At 41.2% G+C, this 18,136-nt stretch overlaps 1 protein-coding gene across 4 annotated transcripts in view; it reads right to left on the bottom strand.

Moving 5' to 3' along the window:
* The window catches only part of KIZ (kizuna centrosomal protein), a 121,706-nt gene that overhangs the window by 70,771 nt on the left and 32,799 nt on the right, over positions 1-18,136 (bottom strand). For all 4 annotated transcript variants that reach the window (XM_011963200.1, XM_011963207.1, XM_011963187.1 and 1 more), the window contains 2 exons: positions 13,491-14,136; positions 12,835-13,147 (listed from right to left, as the gene is read on the bottom strand). In XM_011963200.1, the coding sequence (XP_011818590.1) occupies positions 12,835-13,147; positions 13,491-14,136 (959 nt within the window). The remainder of the gene's footprint in view (positions 1-12,834; positions 13,148-13,490; positions 14,137-18,136) is intronic.

The raw sequence follows: 18,136 nt of genomic DNA, 5'->3' as shown, positions 1-18,136 counted from the left end.
AGACTGGATTAAGAAAATGTGGCACATATACACCATGGAATACTATGCAGCCATAAAAAGGGATGAGTTCATGTCCTTTGTAGGGACATGGATGAAGCTGGAAATTATTGTTCTCAGCAAACTATCACAAGGACAAAAAACCAGACACCACAAGTTCTCATTCATAGCTGGGAATTGAACAATGAGAACACTTGGACACAGGAAGGGGAACATCACACACCCGGGCCTGTTGTGGGATGGGGGCTGGGGGCAGGGAAAGCATTAGGAGATATACCTAATGTAAATGATGAGTTAATGGGTGCAGCACACCAACATGGCACATGTATACATATGCAACAAACCTGCATGTTGTACACATGTACCCTAGAACTTAAAGTATAAAAAAAAAAAGAAAAAGAAATTAAAAAAAAGACAAAAATTCATGTGGAATCACAAAAGACCCAGAACAGCCAAAACAATCTTGAGAAAGAAGAAAAAGTTGGAGGCATCACACTCGTGATTTCAAAATACATTACAAAGCTACCGTAATCAACACAGTATGGTATAGCATAAAGACAGACAATATAGACCAACAGAACATTAAGAATAGAGAGCCCATAAATCAATCCATGCATATGCAGTCAACTGATCTTTGACAAGGGTGTCAAGAATATATGATGAGGAAAGGACAGTCCTTTAACATATGGTGTTGGAAGAAACTGGAAATCCATATGCAAAAGAATGAAACCAGACTCTTATACCACACACAAAAATCAACTCAAAATGAATTATGGATTTACATATAAGACCTGAAGCTTTAAAACTCCTAGAAGAAAAACATAGGGAAAAAGCTTCATAACACTGGCCTTGGCAAAGATTTCATGGATACAACACCAAAAAGCACAGGCAACAAAAGCAAAAATAGACAAGTGGGACTACATCAAACTAGAAAGTTTCTGCACAGCAAAGGAAATGATTAACAGAGCAAAAAGGTAATCTACTGAATGAGAGAAAATATTTGCAAAACACACATGAGGGGTTAATTTCCAAAACATATAAAGAACTCCAACAGTTTAATAGCAAAAAAACTAGTACTCTGATTAAAATATGGGCTAAAGACCTGAGTAAACATTTCTCCAATGTCTCCATAAAACAAACGAATGGCCAACAGGTATATGAAAAGATCCTCATCACTAATCAGGGAAATACAAATCAAAACCATGGAAAAATATCAGTTCATATCTGTTAGGATGACTATTCACAAAAAGAACAAAAGATAACAAGCATTGAAAAAGATGTGGAGAAACTGGAACTCTAGTATACTGTTGGTGGGAGTGTAAAATGGAAAACAGTAGGGAGATTCCTCAAAAAATTAAAACTAGAACTACTATTTGATCCAACAATCCCACTTTTGGGTATTTATCCAAAATAATTGAAATCAGGATCTCAAAGAGGTGTTAGCACTCCAGTGTTCATCATAGCACTATTCACAATAGTGAAGATTTAGAAACAACCAAAATGTTCATCAATGGATGAATGGACAAAGAAAATACACGTACAATGAAATATTACTCTGCCTTAAAAAGGAAGGAAATTTTGACACATGTCATAACGTGGATGAATTCTGAAGACATCATGCTAAGTGAAATAAGCTAGACATTATTTCTCTACCAGGTCCAATCTACTGATAAGCCCATAAAAGGCATTCTTTATTTCCGTTACAGAGTTTCTTGAATTCTAGCATTACTTTTTTATTCTTTATTATAAATTTCATCTTTCTGTTTACATTGCCCATCCTTTCTTGCACATTGTCCTCTTTTTCCTTTAGAGCCCTAGAGCCCTAGCATATTAATCAGTTATTTTAAATTCCCAGTCTGAAAAATCCAACATCTGCCATATCTGAGTCTGGCTCTGATGCTTGCTCTGTCTATTCAAACTATTTTTTTTTTTTTTGCCTTTTAGTGTGCCTTGTAATATTTTGTTGAAAGCCAGGCATGATGTACTAGGTAAATAGTCCTTTAGGGTGAATAGGTAAACAGGCCTTCAAGGTGAGGTTTCATGTTCATCTGGCTAGAAGTTAGGCTGTGTTTATCATTTGTTGTAGCTGCAAATGTAGGTATTGGAGGCTAAAATTCCCTTGGGCATCCTTGTTTTTGTCTCCTTCCCTTGTCTTCAGGTTTCTCGATTGATTGACTGATTTGAGACATAGTCTCACTCTGTCACCCAGGATAGGGTGCAGTGGTGTGATCTCGGCTCACTGCAACCTCTGCCTCCTGGGTTCAAGCAATTCTTATGTCTCAGCCTCTCAAGTAGCTGGAATTACAGGTACCTGCCACCACACGCAGCTAATTTTTGTATTTTTCGTAGAGACAGGTTCTGCGCTGTTGGCCAGGCTGGTCTTGAACTCCTGACCTCAGGTGATCCACTTGTCTTGGCCTCCCAAAGTGCTGAGATTATAGGCGTGGGCTACCGTGCCCAGCCTCCTTTTTTATTCAGACACGGTCCCACTCTGTTGCTCAGGCTGGAGGGCAGTGGCGCCATCTCGGCTCACAGCAACCTCCGCCTCCTGTGTTTAAGCAATTCTCCCACCTCAGCCTCCTGAGTAGCTGGGAGTATAGATGTGTGCCACCATGACCAGCTAAGTTTTGTATTTTTTGGTAGAGACCAGCTTTCACCATATTCGCCAGGCTGGTCTCAAACTCCTGACCACAAGTGATACACCTGCCTCGGCCTCCCAAAGTGTTAGGGATTACAGGTGTGAGCGAGCCACCATGCCTGGCCTCCTAGAGACTTAACTAAGGTCTGAGACATGTGGTTCATTCAGTTGTGTAATAGTTTCCTGCTACTAGACAACATCCCTAGTGATGTGGTGGCAAGGTTTGGGGGAGGAGAAGCCTTTTATGGTCCTTGGATTAGGTTTCAGTCTTCTGTGACCTTCACAAGTGCTTCTCAGTTCCTATCTAACCCCTGCCTTTGCCCCATGTGACTCATGTTCTTCTGACTGAGGCTAGAAGCCTATATGCTGAGATGGCTGGCAAAGGATGGAGAACTGGGTTCATTCCCATTGGCCAATGGAGACTTCTTTTGACATCTCCTCTACACCAATTGACAATGACTGTGACTATGATTATTGCCTGCTTTGCTGAGGATCAGGTCTCAGGACTATTCCCTTCTTAGAAACCTGGTTTGGATTTTTAAAAATTTAAACCAAAATAAGGATAATGAAAGTCTTAGATTTTTCAGAAACTAGGTGAGCTAACAGGAAAAGTACAGGCAAGATAAGAATGAAGTGACAGGTAGAAAACAAAGGGAATACTCTGAATGGCCACACCTACTGGCACTGGGTTATTTTTCCAGAAGAATAATGCATAGCCTTACTTTAGGAACAAAGGACAGAATCTGTGTGGTGGTAAGAAAAGGCTCAGGGGCCACCGGTGCTGAGAGGCCAAAGGTCACATTCAAGAAAAACAGGCAACTGTGCTGATGAAAACAGACAGCTGAGAACAGACATGTGAAGGCATCATCACATCTGAAGGAATGCTGAATTTCTAAATATGCTTCCAGCTCCTCATAAAGTGAATTCAGGGTAAATTCTAAATGAACATAGTTCAAACCTATTATTCCAGGCACATGACTTTCAGCAACAAATTTTTCTCAGATGCAACAACTTCTTTCCTACATTTAACTTTGAAGAGGAGCTAAATTAAAATCACTGGATGGGATTCAATCTGTGTGATCACATTTTTATGACCTTGAGAAACCAAAGCTTTCATTTGACTTAGTTTAAAAGGCAGCATTACATTCTGTTTTCAGTCACACTCCAGGGGGAGAGAGAACAAAGCAACTTTGCAAGTACTTTGTTCAAGCCTGAATAAAGGCACATAGCACTTCATCGGCCTATTTGAGGCTGGAAAGCACAAAACCAATATGGACGGAGCAAAAGGTCAAATTGCCACTGCTTAGTTTTCTTTTCTTTTTTCTTTTTCTAATTAAAGAATCTAATTTGCTTTTTCAGCTTCCTATTTAACCTTATAAAATATTATCTTTGATGATACTCCAACTATCTAGGTAGTAAAGATTCACTGGGAGACAGCATAGGGTACCAGTTAACTCTGGTCACAGAGGGTCAGTTTGAAGCACACACAGCTGTTTTATGACTTCCCATATATTACATAACCCCCTGTGCCTCAGTTTTCTTATCTGTAAAATGATGATGATGATAATAGGATTAAATGGTTATAAATAAAGGTGTTAAAACAGTGCCTGGCATGGAGTCAATACTACTGAAGGGCATATCACCATTTTGGTTGTGATTTGGGTGGTAGAAAACAGAAATCAAGAGCATGCATTCTGGCATCAGACTGTTAGTTTAGACCCTAGCTGCCCCTCTGTGACCTGGGCAGGTTATTTAAGGTTTCTAAACCTCATCTGAAACATTCTACTTGGTACCTGCAGCATAACGCCCTCCTGGTTCTCCTTGTTCTTCCCTGCGCGTCTTCTCAGACTCCTTTGCTAGTTCCTTCTGATCTTCCTGATCCTGAATGTGGAGTCATGACCTGGGGCCGCTTTCCTATTTATAGTCACTCTCTAGTGTTCTTCTTAGGGCCCACGGCTTCAAAATGCATTTACACCCTGATGATTTACAAATTTATTTATCTAGCCCTGACCTCTTTCTGAATTCCAAGTTCATGAAATCCATCTGCCTACTCAGGATCTCCCTGTGAATGTCAAAAAGGCATCTCAAATCTGACATACCCAAACACTGTGTCTTGATTTTCTTTCCCTCAAGTCTGTGCCTCCTACATGTTCCTTATCTCAATAAATAACTCACTCTGCCCCCAAACCCTGGAGTCATCCTTCTACTCCCTTTCTCTTATAACCCAGACCCAACCCATAAAGAATCCAGATGGTTCTTTTTTTTTTTTTTTTTTTTTTTTGAGACGGAGTCTCCCTCTGTTGCCCAGGCTGGAGTCCAGTGGCATGATTTCGGCTCATTGCAACCTCCACTTTCTGGGTTCAAGCAATTCTCCTGGCTCAGCTGCCCAAATAGCTGGGATTACAGGCACCCGCTGCCATGCCCGGCTAATTTTTATATTTTTAGTAGAGACGGGGTTTCACCATGTTGGCCAGGCTGGTCTTGAACTCCTGACTTCAAATGATCCACCCATCTCGGCCTCCCAAAATGTTGGGATGACAGACGTGAGCCACCACACCCAGCCCTCCAGCTGTTCTTTTATATAAAAATATATCCAGAATCTGACCACTTCTCACCACCCCGCTGCTGCCAAAACAGTTCAAAGCAACAGCACCTCTCTGCAGGATCTCTGCAATATTCTCCAAACAGCACTCCTTGCTCCCACTCTTTTCCCCAGTTTATTTCCCATAAGTGGCCAGAGTGATTCCTCATTTCAATTGAAGTTCAGCCCAAAGTCCTTCCTTCAGCCTACTGACTCACGACGTGGCACACTGATGCTCTCTCACTCCAGCCTCTCCCTCCTCCCCAACACCTGTTCAGATTCAGGTGCACCAGCCACTTTGCTGTTCCAGGAAACACTCAGTACGCCCCCAATGCACGGCCCTCTGTACTGTGGTTCCCTTTGCCTAGTATTCTCTTTCTCAAGACATATCCCATCTCTCTCCCCTCTCTCTCCCAGAGGAGAGAGGAAATATAAACTAAGAAAAAAACACATAAACCAGTGTAAAAGACGACAAAGAACAGATGAGGTTAAGTGGATAGAGAAGGCACGGGCACAACTGAATGTGGCTTACCAACTCTCTCACTTCAGGTCCTACTCAACTACCATCTTACCACAGAGACCTTTCCCCACTATCTTATATCTTATATTAAATTGCACCCATGCCTTCTCTATCTACTTAACCTGCTTATTCTTCATCATAATATATATATAATTTTTATTTTTTTATTTTTATTTTTTGAGACAGGATCTCACTTTGTCACCCACCTGGAGTGCAGTGGCACGATCTCGCCCCACTGCAGTCTCAACCTCCTGAGTTTAAGTGATCCTCCTGCCTCACCATCCCCAAATAGTTCAAGCATGTGCCACCACACCTGGCTAATTTTTTTGCATCTTTTGTAGAGATGAGGTTTTATCATGTTGCCAGGCTGGTCTCAAACTCCTGAGCGCAAGCAATCCATTCACCTCAGCCTCCTAAAGTGCTAGGATTACACGTTAGTCACCACGTCTGGCCCTTTGTCATAATACTTTTCACACAGATTGTTTACTGGTTTATATTTCCTTCCTCTCCTCCACATGCATGATCATAAGTACCATAAAAGCAAGAACAATGCCCGGCACAGAGCAGGTGTTCCATATTTAATGTTAAATGAATGTACCCTTTTTCTCGTTATCTATAGACTCATAACAAATTACCTCAAAACTTAGTAGCTTAAAACAACAACCAAGTCATTATATTTCATGCTTTTGTAGATTAGGAAAGCAGGCAGGGAATGGCTGGGTGACTCTTCTGTTTCACATATTATCAAGAGAGGGCATTTAGTGATATTTAGTTTCTGGATGGATTTATCTGGAGAGTCCAAGAAGGCTTCACCTATGTGTCCGGCACCTTGGTGGGGATGACTGGAAGGATAAGGCTCAGCAAGGACTATGGACTGGGGCACCTACACATAATTTCTTCAGCATAGCAGCCCTAGAATGATCAGACTTTCTATACGGTGGCTTGTAGTTCCCATAGTGAGAGTTGCAGCTAATAAGGTAGACATCGCAAGGCCTTTTATGTATAATTCAACCTCAAAAGTCATATAGCAACAGGCTGGGCATGGTGGCTCATGCCTGTAATCCCAGCACTTTGGGAGGCCAAGGCGGGTGGATCACCTGAGAACATGACTTCGAGACCAGCCAGGTCAACATGGTGAAACCCTATCTCTACTAACAATACGAAATTAGCCGGGTGTGGTGGCACGTGCCTGTAATCCCAGCTACTCAGGAGGCTGAGGTGGCAGGATCACCTGAGCCTGGGGAGGTAGAGGCTGCAGTGGGTCACGATCGCACCACTGCACTCCAGCCTGGGCAACAGAGTGTGATCCTGTCACAAACAAACAAACAAAATACATTTTAAAGAATAAAATTTAAAACTTCTGCTCTGTAAAAGACACTGTTCAAAGGAAAAGACAAGCCATAGATTGGGAGAAAATATCTGCAAGGCACACTATCCCCCTGATAAAGGACTGATATCCAAAATACAAAAAGAGCTATTAAAACTCAACGATAAGAAAACTAACAACTGAATTAAAAATGGGTGAGACATCTGAACAGACATCTCATCAAAGAAGATACACAGATGGCAAATAAGCATATGAAAAGATGTTCAACATCATATGTCATTAGGGAACTGCAAATGAAAACAATCGCATACCACTAAACATCTTTTAGAATGGCTAAAATGTTAAAAACTGACAATACCAAATGCTGACAAGATGTAGAACAAGAACTCTCATTCATTGCTAGCGACAATGTAAAATGGCACAGCCACTTTGGAAGATGACGGTTCAGCAGTTTCTTACAAAGCTAAACATAGACTTACCTATTTAGCCATAGAAAAGAATGAGATCATGTTATTTACAACAACATTGATGGAATCGGAGGTCATTATGTTAAGTGATCTAAGCCAGGTACAGAAAGACAAACTTTGTATGTTCTCATTTATTTGGTGGAGCTAAAAATTAAAACAATTGAACTCATGGAGACAAAGAGTAGAAAGATAGTTACCAGAGGCTGGGAAGTGTAGTGGGGCTCAGGGATGGGGGGAAGTGGGGATGGTTAATGGGTACAAAAAGATAAGTTAGAAAGAATGAATAAGATCTAGTATTTGATAGCACAACCGGATGACTATAGTAAATAATAATTTAATTGTACATTTAAAACTAAAAGAGTGTTAACTGGACTGCTTATAACACAAAGGATAAATGCTTGAGGGGATGGATACCCCATTTACCATGAAGTAATTATTATACATTGCATGCCTGTATTAAAATATTTCATGTACCCTATAAATATATATACATACCTATGTACCCACAAAAATTAAAAATTAAAAGTTGAAAAATAAACAACCCCAAACCAAAAACAGACTTACATATGATCCAGCAACGACCCTCCTCGGTATTTACCCAAATGAGTTGAAAACTTACGTCCACACAAAAACCTGCACAGAGATATTTATGGCAGCTTTATTCACAATTGCCAAAACCTGGAAGCCACCAAGATGTTCCTCAGTAGGTGAATGGATAAACTGTGGTACATCCAGACAATGGAGTATTATTCAGCACTAAAAATAAATAAGCTATGAAGCCATAAAAAGACACAGAAGAACCTTAAATTTGCATTACTAAGTGAAAAAAGCCAATCTGATACTACTACTTGTTACATAATTCCCACTACTTGACATTCTGGAAAAGACAAGACACTAAAAAGATCAGTACTTGCCAGGGGTTCAAATGGGGTTAAAGGAAGAGGGGTGAGTAGATGGAGCACAGGTCATTTTCAAGCAGAGAAACTATTTTTTAATGATACTTAAAGGTGGGTACATGTCATTATGCATTGATATATAAAACAAAGCAGGCTGGGCACAGTGGCTCACACCTGTAATCCCAGCACTCTGGAGGCAGGCAAATCTCCTGAGGTTAGGAGTTCGAGAACAACCTGGCCAACATGGTGAAACCCCATCTCTATTAAAAATACAAAATTAGTTGGATGTGCTGGCACATGCCTGTAATGCCAGCTACTTGGGAGGTTGAGGCATGAGAATAGTTTGCACCTGGGAGGTGGAGGTTGCAGTGAGCCGATATCGTGCCATTGCACCCCAGACTGGGTGACAAGAGCGAAACTCCATCCCCACCCCCACCCCTACCCCCCCAAAAAAAGCGAAACAAACAAAAAACCCACTAGCATGAGAAACTGCTTGTTGGTGAATGCAGACAGGGACACTCACCTTTAAAGTCCCTATCAGTCTATAATGTTCTACTACTGCTTACCTGAGTATGAAAATGCACTTGCTCGGACGGTGAAGGTACAAGGTGAGGGGAAGCACAGGTTACCTTGGCTGCTGAATCACTTGCTCAGCTACTTTGTTACCATGTGTTCCCACAAGCAACCCTGAATATGTCCAATTCAACCTGTTCCCAGTCATTATGGGTAGACACTTCTATCCATACAATCCTTGCTTCCAATTCTTCAACTGAGTTGTATTAATTTTCTTATTGCTGTATCACAAATTACCACATTTATTATTTCTTAGTTCCCATGAGACAGGAGTCAGGATCTGGGTTAGTGGGGTCATCTGCTCAAGGTCTCACCAGGCTGAAATTAAGGTGTCTGCTGGAGATGCAATCTCATCTAAGGCTCAGGGACCTCTTCCAAGCTCACTGGTTATTGGCAGAATCAATTTCCTTGTGGCTATAGGACCGAGGACCTCAGCCCCTAGAGGCTGCATGCCATTTCCTGTCATGTGGTCTTTCCCACAAGATGACAGTTTGCTTCTTCAGGCAAACAGGAGAGTATCTCAGCTGCTTTAACTCTCTGGCTTCAGGATGGGCGCGGTGGCTCATGTCTCTAATCCCAGAACTTTGGGAGGGCAAGGCGGGCAGATCGCTTGAGGTCAGCAGTTCAAGACCAGCCTGGCCAACATGGTGAAACCAGGTCTCTACTAAAAATACAAAAATTGGCCAGGAGCGGTGGCTCATGCCTGTAATCTCAGCACTTTGGGAGGCCGAGGCGGGCAGATCACCCGAGGTAGGGAGTACAAGACCAGTCTGACCAACATGGAGAAACCAAGTCTCTCTAAAAACAAAACAAAACAAAATACAAAAATTAGCCGGGCATGGTGGCACATGCCTGTAATCCCAGCTACTCAGGAGGCTGAGGCAGAAGAATCGCTTGAACCCAGGAGGCAGAGGTTGTGGTGAGCTGAGGTTGCACCATTCATTGCACTCCAGCCTGGGCAACGAGAGCAAAACTCCATCTCAAAAAACAAAACCAAAACAAAACAAAACAAATTAGCCAGACCTGGTGGCAGGCACCTGTAATCCCAACTATTTGTAAGGCTAAGGCAGAAGAATAGCTTGAACCCAGGAGGCAAAGGTTGCAGTGAGCTGAGATTGTGCCACTGGCTTCAATAAGGGCCAGTCTCTCTTAAAGTCTCATCTGATTAGGTCAGGTCCACCTTGAATAATTTTCATTTGACTAGCTCAAGGGCAAATGATTTGGGACCTTCATTATATCTGCAAAATCCTTCATCTTTGTCATGTGACAGCTTCATCACAGGAGTAAAATCCACCAGACTCCCAATCCTGCCCACTCTCAAGGCAAGGGGACTACACAGGGCACAAACAATAGGAAGAGAGAATCTCAGGGCCATCTGCACTTCTGCCTACCACACGGATGATTAATCCTAATGAACTAACGCTGTCAGGTTAATCCTCCTAAATCAAGCCTCATCACACTGTCCTCCTCCTAAAATAACCTTGAACAGCTTTACAAAGCATAGAGAGTGAATTCTAAATTCATTAACCTGATATTCTAGGCCTTTCCCAACCTCACCCTAGGTGACATTTTGAACCTTAACTCCAAAAGGCCCTCCTCACCCATGCAGTCCTTTGCTCTGCCCCTCCCATGTCCTCTGTGTTCTCTGCTCTGCATTCCTTCTTGCATTTTCCTCCAGACCCTATTTGCTCTTTCCCTCCTCTTCCTCCTTCAAAGCCTATACAGACTTCAAGATGTTGCGCAGATTCTACATTCCAGATCATATGCTCCTGTGTGTCCTCCTTTGTCCCATTTATGCATCTTTGCTAATTAAATTCTTCAAGTGATTTTTCTCCAGGCCCCCAACAGACCCTAAAGTCAACTGAAATACTGAACTGTTGAGGTTATAGTGTTAGCTCTATAAATATGATGCTATGGTCTCAGACTAATAATTAACCCTCGGAGCAAAGGAGAAGAGCTCCAACTAAACAATAAATTAACAAAATGTGGGGCTTCAAATGCAGTGGTGATGTCAGGGAGTTAACTAGCATCATTTAAAACCACCTTCGACCAATTCCTGGAGAATATTTTTACCCAGAAAATCAGTAGGCTCAAATTTGATAATACAGACACAAAAACAACCACTGCTGACTGACATTTTCATTCTGGGGGCATTTTAGTAAGAGAAATACTCAAAATTCCCCACATGCCTGTATTTTCCAATAAATACTGGAAAACTATATGCCAAAACTCCAAGGAGCCTGACTTTATGCCTCCAAGATCATTTTTAAAAAAGTCTTTTGAATGGAGACAGAATGAACATTCTTGACTCTTAGAGAAATGTTAAGTAGGAATTCCACACACATACTCAATTTTTTTCACCTCAGAAAAAGACTGAGTCCTGGGTAAGTATATTAGTCCCCTTGTTAGCCTACCAAAGTACTAACTGGTCCATCATGCCATAAAAATAATCCCACAAACACAAAACTAGAGATAGATAACATTCTATCTCCAGTAATAAAGTTTCTGATGATGTAATATGTATTACCTGTGCCTCTTTGATGAAAGTATTATTACTAGAAAAATCCATTTGGCTTGCCTCTCCAATAAATCAAATTTCTCAATGACAGGAACCATGTTGTTTCTTCCATCCCTAGTACAAGAACTTTTACTTGGATATGCTCTTAATAAATATTTCCTGAACATCAGTTTGGATACAATCTATAAATTAAAGCCTATTAATAAACTTTTCACCATAAGTAGACAATGAATGGTAAGAGGCAATATATTAAAAGGTACAACGGTGTTCTAAAAGAGAACATATGCCCTCATATACAAAAATGCCCACTTGGCTTTTCACTCCTGCCACTTTGTGGAAATGAAAGGGTGACCAGTATTACGGTGTAACAGAAAATTCTGGAGGTGGGGCAGTGGCGTGACATTCAGGCAGACAGGGTGTGGGGTGTCCTGCCCCAGCAGATCCAGCAGAACTATATGACACCACCCTGTCCCGACCTTCGTTTCCTCATTTGTAAAAGGTGAGATCTACCTTAGGTTGTTTACTTAGGTTCCTTCCACCCCTAAAAGAGATTTGATGTTATTAATGCCATTTTTCAGCACAGAATCAGTTTTCAACAGTTAACAAGTTTTCTACACAGTAGATACACAAGAACCTTCTACAATGTTTTCTTCTAGCATCTCCGATCAGTAGCACAAAAGCATATATAAATTTTTATCAGTTGGATAATGTAAGTTCTCAAAATGTATAACACTGATGTTCCCATTTAACATTAGAGATTCCAATGTTTCCTATTTACATTCAAAAAAGGAAATCTGGCTTATATATACAATTGGAAGAAGTTATTAACTCATATTTAATCAGATGACAAAAATGATACTATGGCAAGGAATATAAGGATTAAGCAAATTAATTAGACATAAAGTTCTCAGACTTTAATACTGCATTCATTCCTAGTAAGTTTAACTGTCACCTTCTGTGCTACCAAAACTTCAAAACAGATTTATTTTCTGAAAGGCTCAAGAGTATGGTGTTGGGGAATGACTTATTACGTTAACCAGGGATTGTGTGTATATAATTGCAAGCTGCCATCACCATGACTCAATTATATCCAAACTTTTAAAGCTTTTCTGTTAAAGAAAGAAGGAAGGGAGGAAGGAAAGAAAGAAGAAAGAAGGACAGAAAGAAAATTAGGTCTTGCCTAAAAGATTACTTATGAGACTTAAGGAATTTACACATTCATGGCTGAGTGCTCAATAATACATTCCCAGTGGAATGGTCTCTAGAAATGTCTACAATTAAAAACAGAACAGTAGAAAAAAAAATTGAATGGCTTACTCTCTAGTTGGTGCGTTAGTGGATTCCTTTTCTGAATCAGGAGAGCTTAGGGTTTGCAAAATACAATTATTTTTTTCAGTGGATAGGGCATCTCTTTCTTGCTCAGCATGGATTAATTTTAAGGCCTCTATTTCATCTTCTCTCTCCATCTTGCCACCTGGATTTGGCTGTGGTTCTGGGCTCTTTAAAAACAGGTCATCTTCACTTATTGAAACAGTGAGGTCACTGCTGGTGCTCCAACTTTCCTCCTCCTTCTCTTCCTGCTTTTTTCTGAAGGGCTTTTGTGACTTTGGGTCCCCGTGAGCAAGATGATCTGCAAGTGGGGACACGAATCGATTACCAATCACTGACTTCAGGGGGAAGCAAGGTAACACACAGCAGAATCACTCATCGGTTAAAAACACGGAGAAGCAGCCCACACACAATTCATTACAGAACTTAAAAGCTTAAACATATTTTCAAATGTTTAAAAAAATCACAGTGGGTTTAAAAATCAGCAAATTCACTTGCATGTACAGTTTTAAGAGTCCATTAGAATGGAATTTGTTGGCAAACATACTATTTTATGACAAAGAGTGATAATTAGAGAGTATATTTTGTCTTACATAAGATCACTACCACCCAGAAAAATCAGCAAACTCAGCCTCTTATCCCACCTGAAACACTTTCCCAAGGAGAATGCTTCTCTTGAGACCACTTATTTTCAGATTCACAGTATTCTGAAACTGATATCGGAGAGACTGGCGGGCTGGCTCTTTTTTCCTCAACTTCAATATGTTCCTGTGTCAGTATTTCTCCCTCTGATCCCTCTGATCTGCTGGAACTGTCACACTTTAAATCAGTGGTTCTGTTCTCTGGACTTAATCTTTCCCGTAACGGGGAATTGAGCTCAGCAGACTTTTTGCCTTCAGATAAATTACTCTTGCCATGACGTGTATTACTTCCTATCTCCAAACAATGAGTTTGTTCCTCCTCAGACAATACACTGGCTGTGACTGGCGTTTTCTCACCAATCTGAAGAGATGCCTTTCCATCTATGCTGTCAGACTTATTTAAGCACTGTGTGTCATTACTAGTTTGTACTACACAGCTGTCTGTCACATTACTTCTCTGGACTGTCTGTCGGTGTGAATGTGGGTCAGGAATTGAAAAGTTCTTTGTGGGTTGGGGAGATTTGTGCTCTGTACTGAAATCTCCCATGCTTGAGACGGCTGACATTTGGCGGCCCATAAAGATTGTTGCTGGTTGATACAATCCTCTTGACATGGCTGTTCCTGAGTTAATTCCCTCCTGCACTGCAACCTGCAATACCAAAAGAGATGTGAGCTAAACATATTGTGTATAAACAATTAGGTGGGGTTTTTTTTTTTTCCGGAAATGAAAGGAGGTCAAACAAAGCATGATTACTGAAATCAGCACCTACCATGTTTTATTAAACTCATGGCTTCCTACATAATGAATGAGCAAAAAGCAGTAAAGTCCATACAATTTAATTTTAATAACAATGATAGTTCATAAAACCAACATAGTAAAGAAAGTAGGCCAGGTGTGGTGGCTCACGCCTGCAACCCCAGCACTTTGGGAGGCTAAGGTGGGCAGATCACCTGAGGTCAGGAGTTCGAGACCAGCCTGGCTGACATGGTAAAACTCTGTCTCTGCTAAAAATACAAAAATTAGCCAGGCATGGTGGCAGGTGCCTGTGATGCCAGCTGTTTGGGAAGCCGAGGCAGGAGAATCACTTGAACCCGGGCAGCAGAGATTGCTGTGAGCCGAGATCATGCCACTGCACTCCAGCCTGGAGACTCCATCTCAAAAAAAAAAAAAGAAAGTACAGAATATATGTTTTTGAAAAAAGAAATACATGCTTTGAAAAGACATCATTAGGAAAGTGAAAATATAACCCACACAATGGGAGAAAATATTATAAATTATGTATCTGATAAGGGTCTAGTATCCAAAATACATAAAGAAGTCATATAATTACATAATAAAAAAACAAATAGCCCTTAAAAGTGGAAAAAGGATTTAGATAGACATTTCTCCAAAGAAGATATATGAATGGCCAATAAACCCATAAAATGATACTATGGATACTCATTAGGGAAACATAATTCAAAAGCACAATAAGATATCACTTTACCCACTATGATGGCTGTCTTGGTCTGTTCACGCTGCTATAACAAAATACCATAAACTAGACAGTACATAAATAACAGAAATTTGTTTCTGATAGTTCTGGAGGCTAGGAAGTCCAAGATCGAGGCAGGCGCCAGCAGACTCTGGGTCTGGTAAGGAACTGCTTTCTCTCAGACAGCATCTTTCTGCTGTGTGCTTGCAGGGTGGAAGGGGCAGGCAAATTTCCCCAGGCCTCTTTTATAAAGAAACTAATCGTGCCCATGAAGGCTCTGCCCCCTTGATTCAATCACTTCCCAAAGTCCTCACCCTCAAAAACCAACACCTTGGGGATTAGAATTTCAATACATGAATGACTTGTGCCGGGGGCGGGGAGGACACAAATATTCAGCCCATATCAATGGCTATACTAAGAAAGACAGATGTTTTAATTTAGGATATTTAAGATGGAGAGTACCCCTCCAATAATTAGGAGAAATATGAGTTAGAAATAAAGACATTATCACTTACAGGTTCTGGGGAGTGCACGGCATACCTGGAGGCCAGCACACAAACGTCAGGGAGCGCAGGCAGACAGAGGAAGAAAAGGGACCCGTGTCCTCACATGGTGGAAGCAGTGGTTTGAGGGGAAGGACACATGAGCCAATGTCTTTACTGGGTCCCAGGTGTTATTCAAACAGGTTTCCCACAGGCAGCATAGGGAGTTTTAACTGGTGAGTTTAAAGCAAGAAGGCATGAGTTTTGGGAGGTTACCCAGTGACTGAGAGGTGGTCACTGTGGCATATGGTCTATGGGGAATATGAAGGTCAGAAGGGCCTGTCAAGCAGGCTGCATCCAGCTGTCCCATAGGGAAGTGGTCACCAGAGAGCAGCTGTGTAAGGCAAGTATCCGGACCGACCACACTGAGGAAATGGGGAGGAAGGTGGAACTGCCAACTGTGTCAGGGGTGACTCAGTCCTGCTTCTGGTATGAGAAGGTTCAACTTAGATTTAAAATGGATGTTGAGGCAACATAAAATTATAAGAATTCACTACGGCCGGGTGCGGTGGCTCAAGCCTGTAATCCCAGCACTCTGGGAGGCCGAGACGGGCGGATCACGAGGTCAGGAGATTGAGACCCAGCACTCTGGGAGGCCGAGACGGGCGGATCACGAGGTCAGGAGATTGAGACCATCCTGGCTAACACGGTGAAACCCCATCTCTACTAAAAAAATACAAAAAACCCCCGGAGGCGGAGCTTGCAGTGAGCTGAGATTCGGCCACTGCACTCCAGCCTGGGTGACAGAGCAAGACTCTGTCTTGGGGAAAAAAAAAAAAAAAAGAATTCACTACAACAAGCAATAACAAGTGTTGTCCAGGATGTGGAAAAACTAGAATCATACACTGCTGATGGGAATATAAAACGGTGCAGCCACTTTAGAAGAGTTTGGCAGCTCCTGAAAAAGTTAAACAGAGTTATCATCTGACCAGCAATTCCATATCTAGGCAGAGGTATGGAGAATGTAAACATATGACTACACAAAATCTTGTGCAAGGATGTGCACAGCAACATTATTTATGATAGCCAAAAGTGGAGATAACTCCAATGGCCAACATTAGATGACTAGATAAAATGTAATATATTCACACAAGAGAATAATTTTCAGCCACGAAAAGAAATGAATTACTGATACCTGTTACATCATGGATGAACTTCGAAAATATGCTAAATGAGAAGCCAGTCACAAAAGACCATATACTGTAAGATTTCATTTATGAAAATGTTCAGAATAGGCAAATTTTTAGAGACAGGAAGTAGTTAACTGTTTGCCCCAGGCTGGGGACTGAAGGGCTGGGGTGGGTGGTGGGGAGTAGAAGGAATTGGGGGAGGTAAAGAGTGATTGCTAACAGGTATGGGGTTTCTTTTTCAGGAATGAAAGCATGCTCACATTGATTGTGATTATGGCTGTACAACTCTTAATAAGAACTATAAAGATGTCACAAAAACAGAAAATGAACAAATGAATAAAAAATCCTTAGAAAAGAAATTAAGTTATGCAGCTAGGAAGAGACAAGGAAGAGTTCCTGGCCCTGAGGCTGAGGTGGGAGGACTGTTTGAGCCCAGGAACTTGAGACCATCCTTGGCAACATAGTGAGACTCCATCTCTACAAAATAAAAAATTTTAAAAAAATTTTTAATTAAAAAATATTTGGGCACCTGTAATCCCAGCTACTCAGGGGCTGAGGCAGGAGATTTCGCTTGAACCCAGGAGGCAGAGGTTGCAGTGAGCTGAGCTCCATATATATATATATTTATATAAAATTAGCTAGGCATGGTGGCACACACCTGTGGTCCCAGCTACTTGGACACTCAGGCAGGAGAATTGCTTGGGCCCAGGAAGTCAAAGCTGCAGTGAGCTATGACCGTACCACTGCACTCTAGCCTGGGCTACAGAGTGAGGCCATGTCTCAAAAACAATCAGGAAAAGTACATCTCTCCCATCTCTCCCCATAGAGGGAGGAGGGACAGGAAGATCCAGCAGGATAGAAAAGTATAGAGGAAAAAGGAAGTTCTACCTCCATGATCCTTTAGTCCTCTAGCTGTTCTCCCCAGAGAAAGCAACTCTAAGTTTCTTGCAGAAAGGACCTTGATACACTAGTAGGTATGTGCGTAAAGGGTGACATACTTTGCACTATATAATTATAGTTTTTATTATATTCAATTTTAACAGCAGCATATTATCCTATTCTATAGATGTACCATAATTTATGTAAACAGTCTGCTATTGAAGGACATTGGTTTGTTTCCCACCATCTTCCACTCCAAATCATGCTGCAGTGATTATCCCTGAGTGTATGTCTCTCTGCACACAGGCAAGTATATCAGTAGGATACTTTTCTAGAACTGAAATTGCTGGGTCAACCCTGCCTTATAGAATATTGTCATTTTACCATCCAAAGAGGCCATTATGTCATTTTAAAGAATTTTCCATTATACCATATGGTTTAAATAGCAAAATGATATTAATCAACATTCTGATTCATCAATATGAATAGTATTTGTAATATACTGGTGTCTTCTATTCCTTTTGTAATAAAAAAGCTGATATATGTTATACTGATATAATAAAAACAAATTTTAAAACAGGAAAAATTATCTATTACCACTACCGTAATCTAACAACTACTTT

Source organism: Colobus angolensis, unplaced genomic scaffold, assembly GCF_000951035.1.
Source record: "Colobus angolensis palliatus isolate OR3802 unplaced genomic scaffold, Cang.pa_1.0 Scaffold117, whole genome shotgun sequence".
NCBI classification, from domain to species: domain Eukaryota; kingdom Metazoa; phylum Chordata; class Mammalia; order Primates; family Cercopithecidae; genus Colobus; species Colobus angolensis.
Note: the sequence above shows the minus strand (reverse complement) of the source record. Positions and strands in the feature narration are given on the sequence as shown.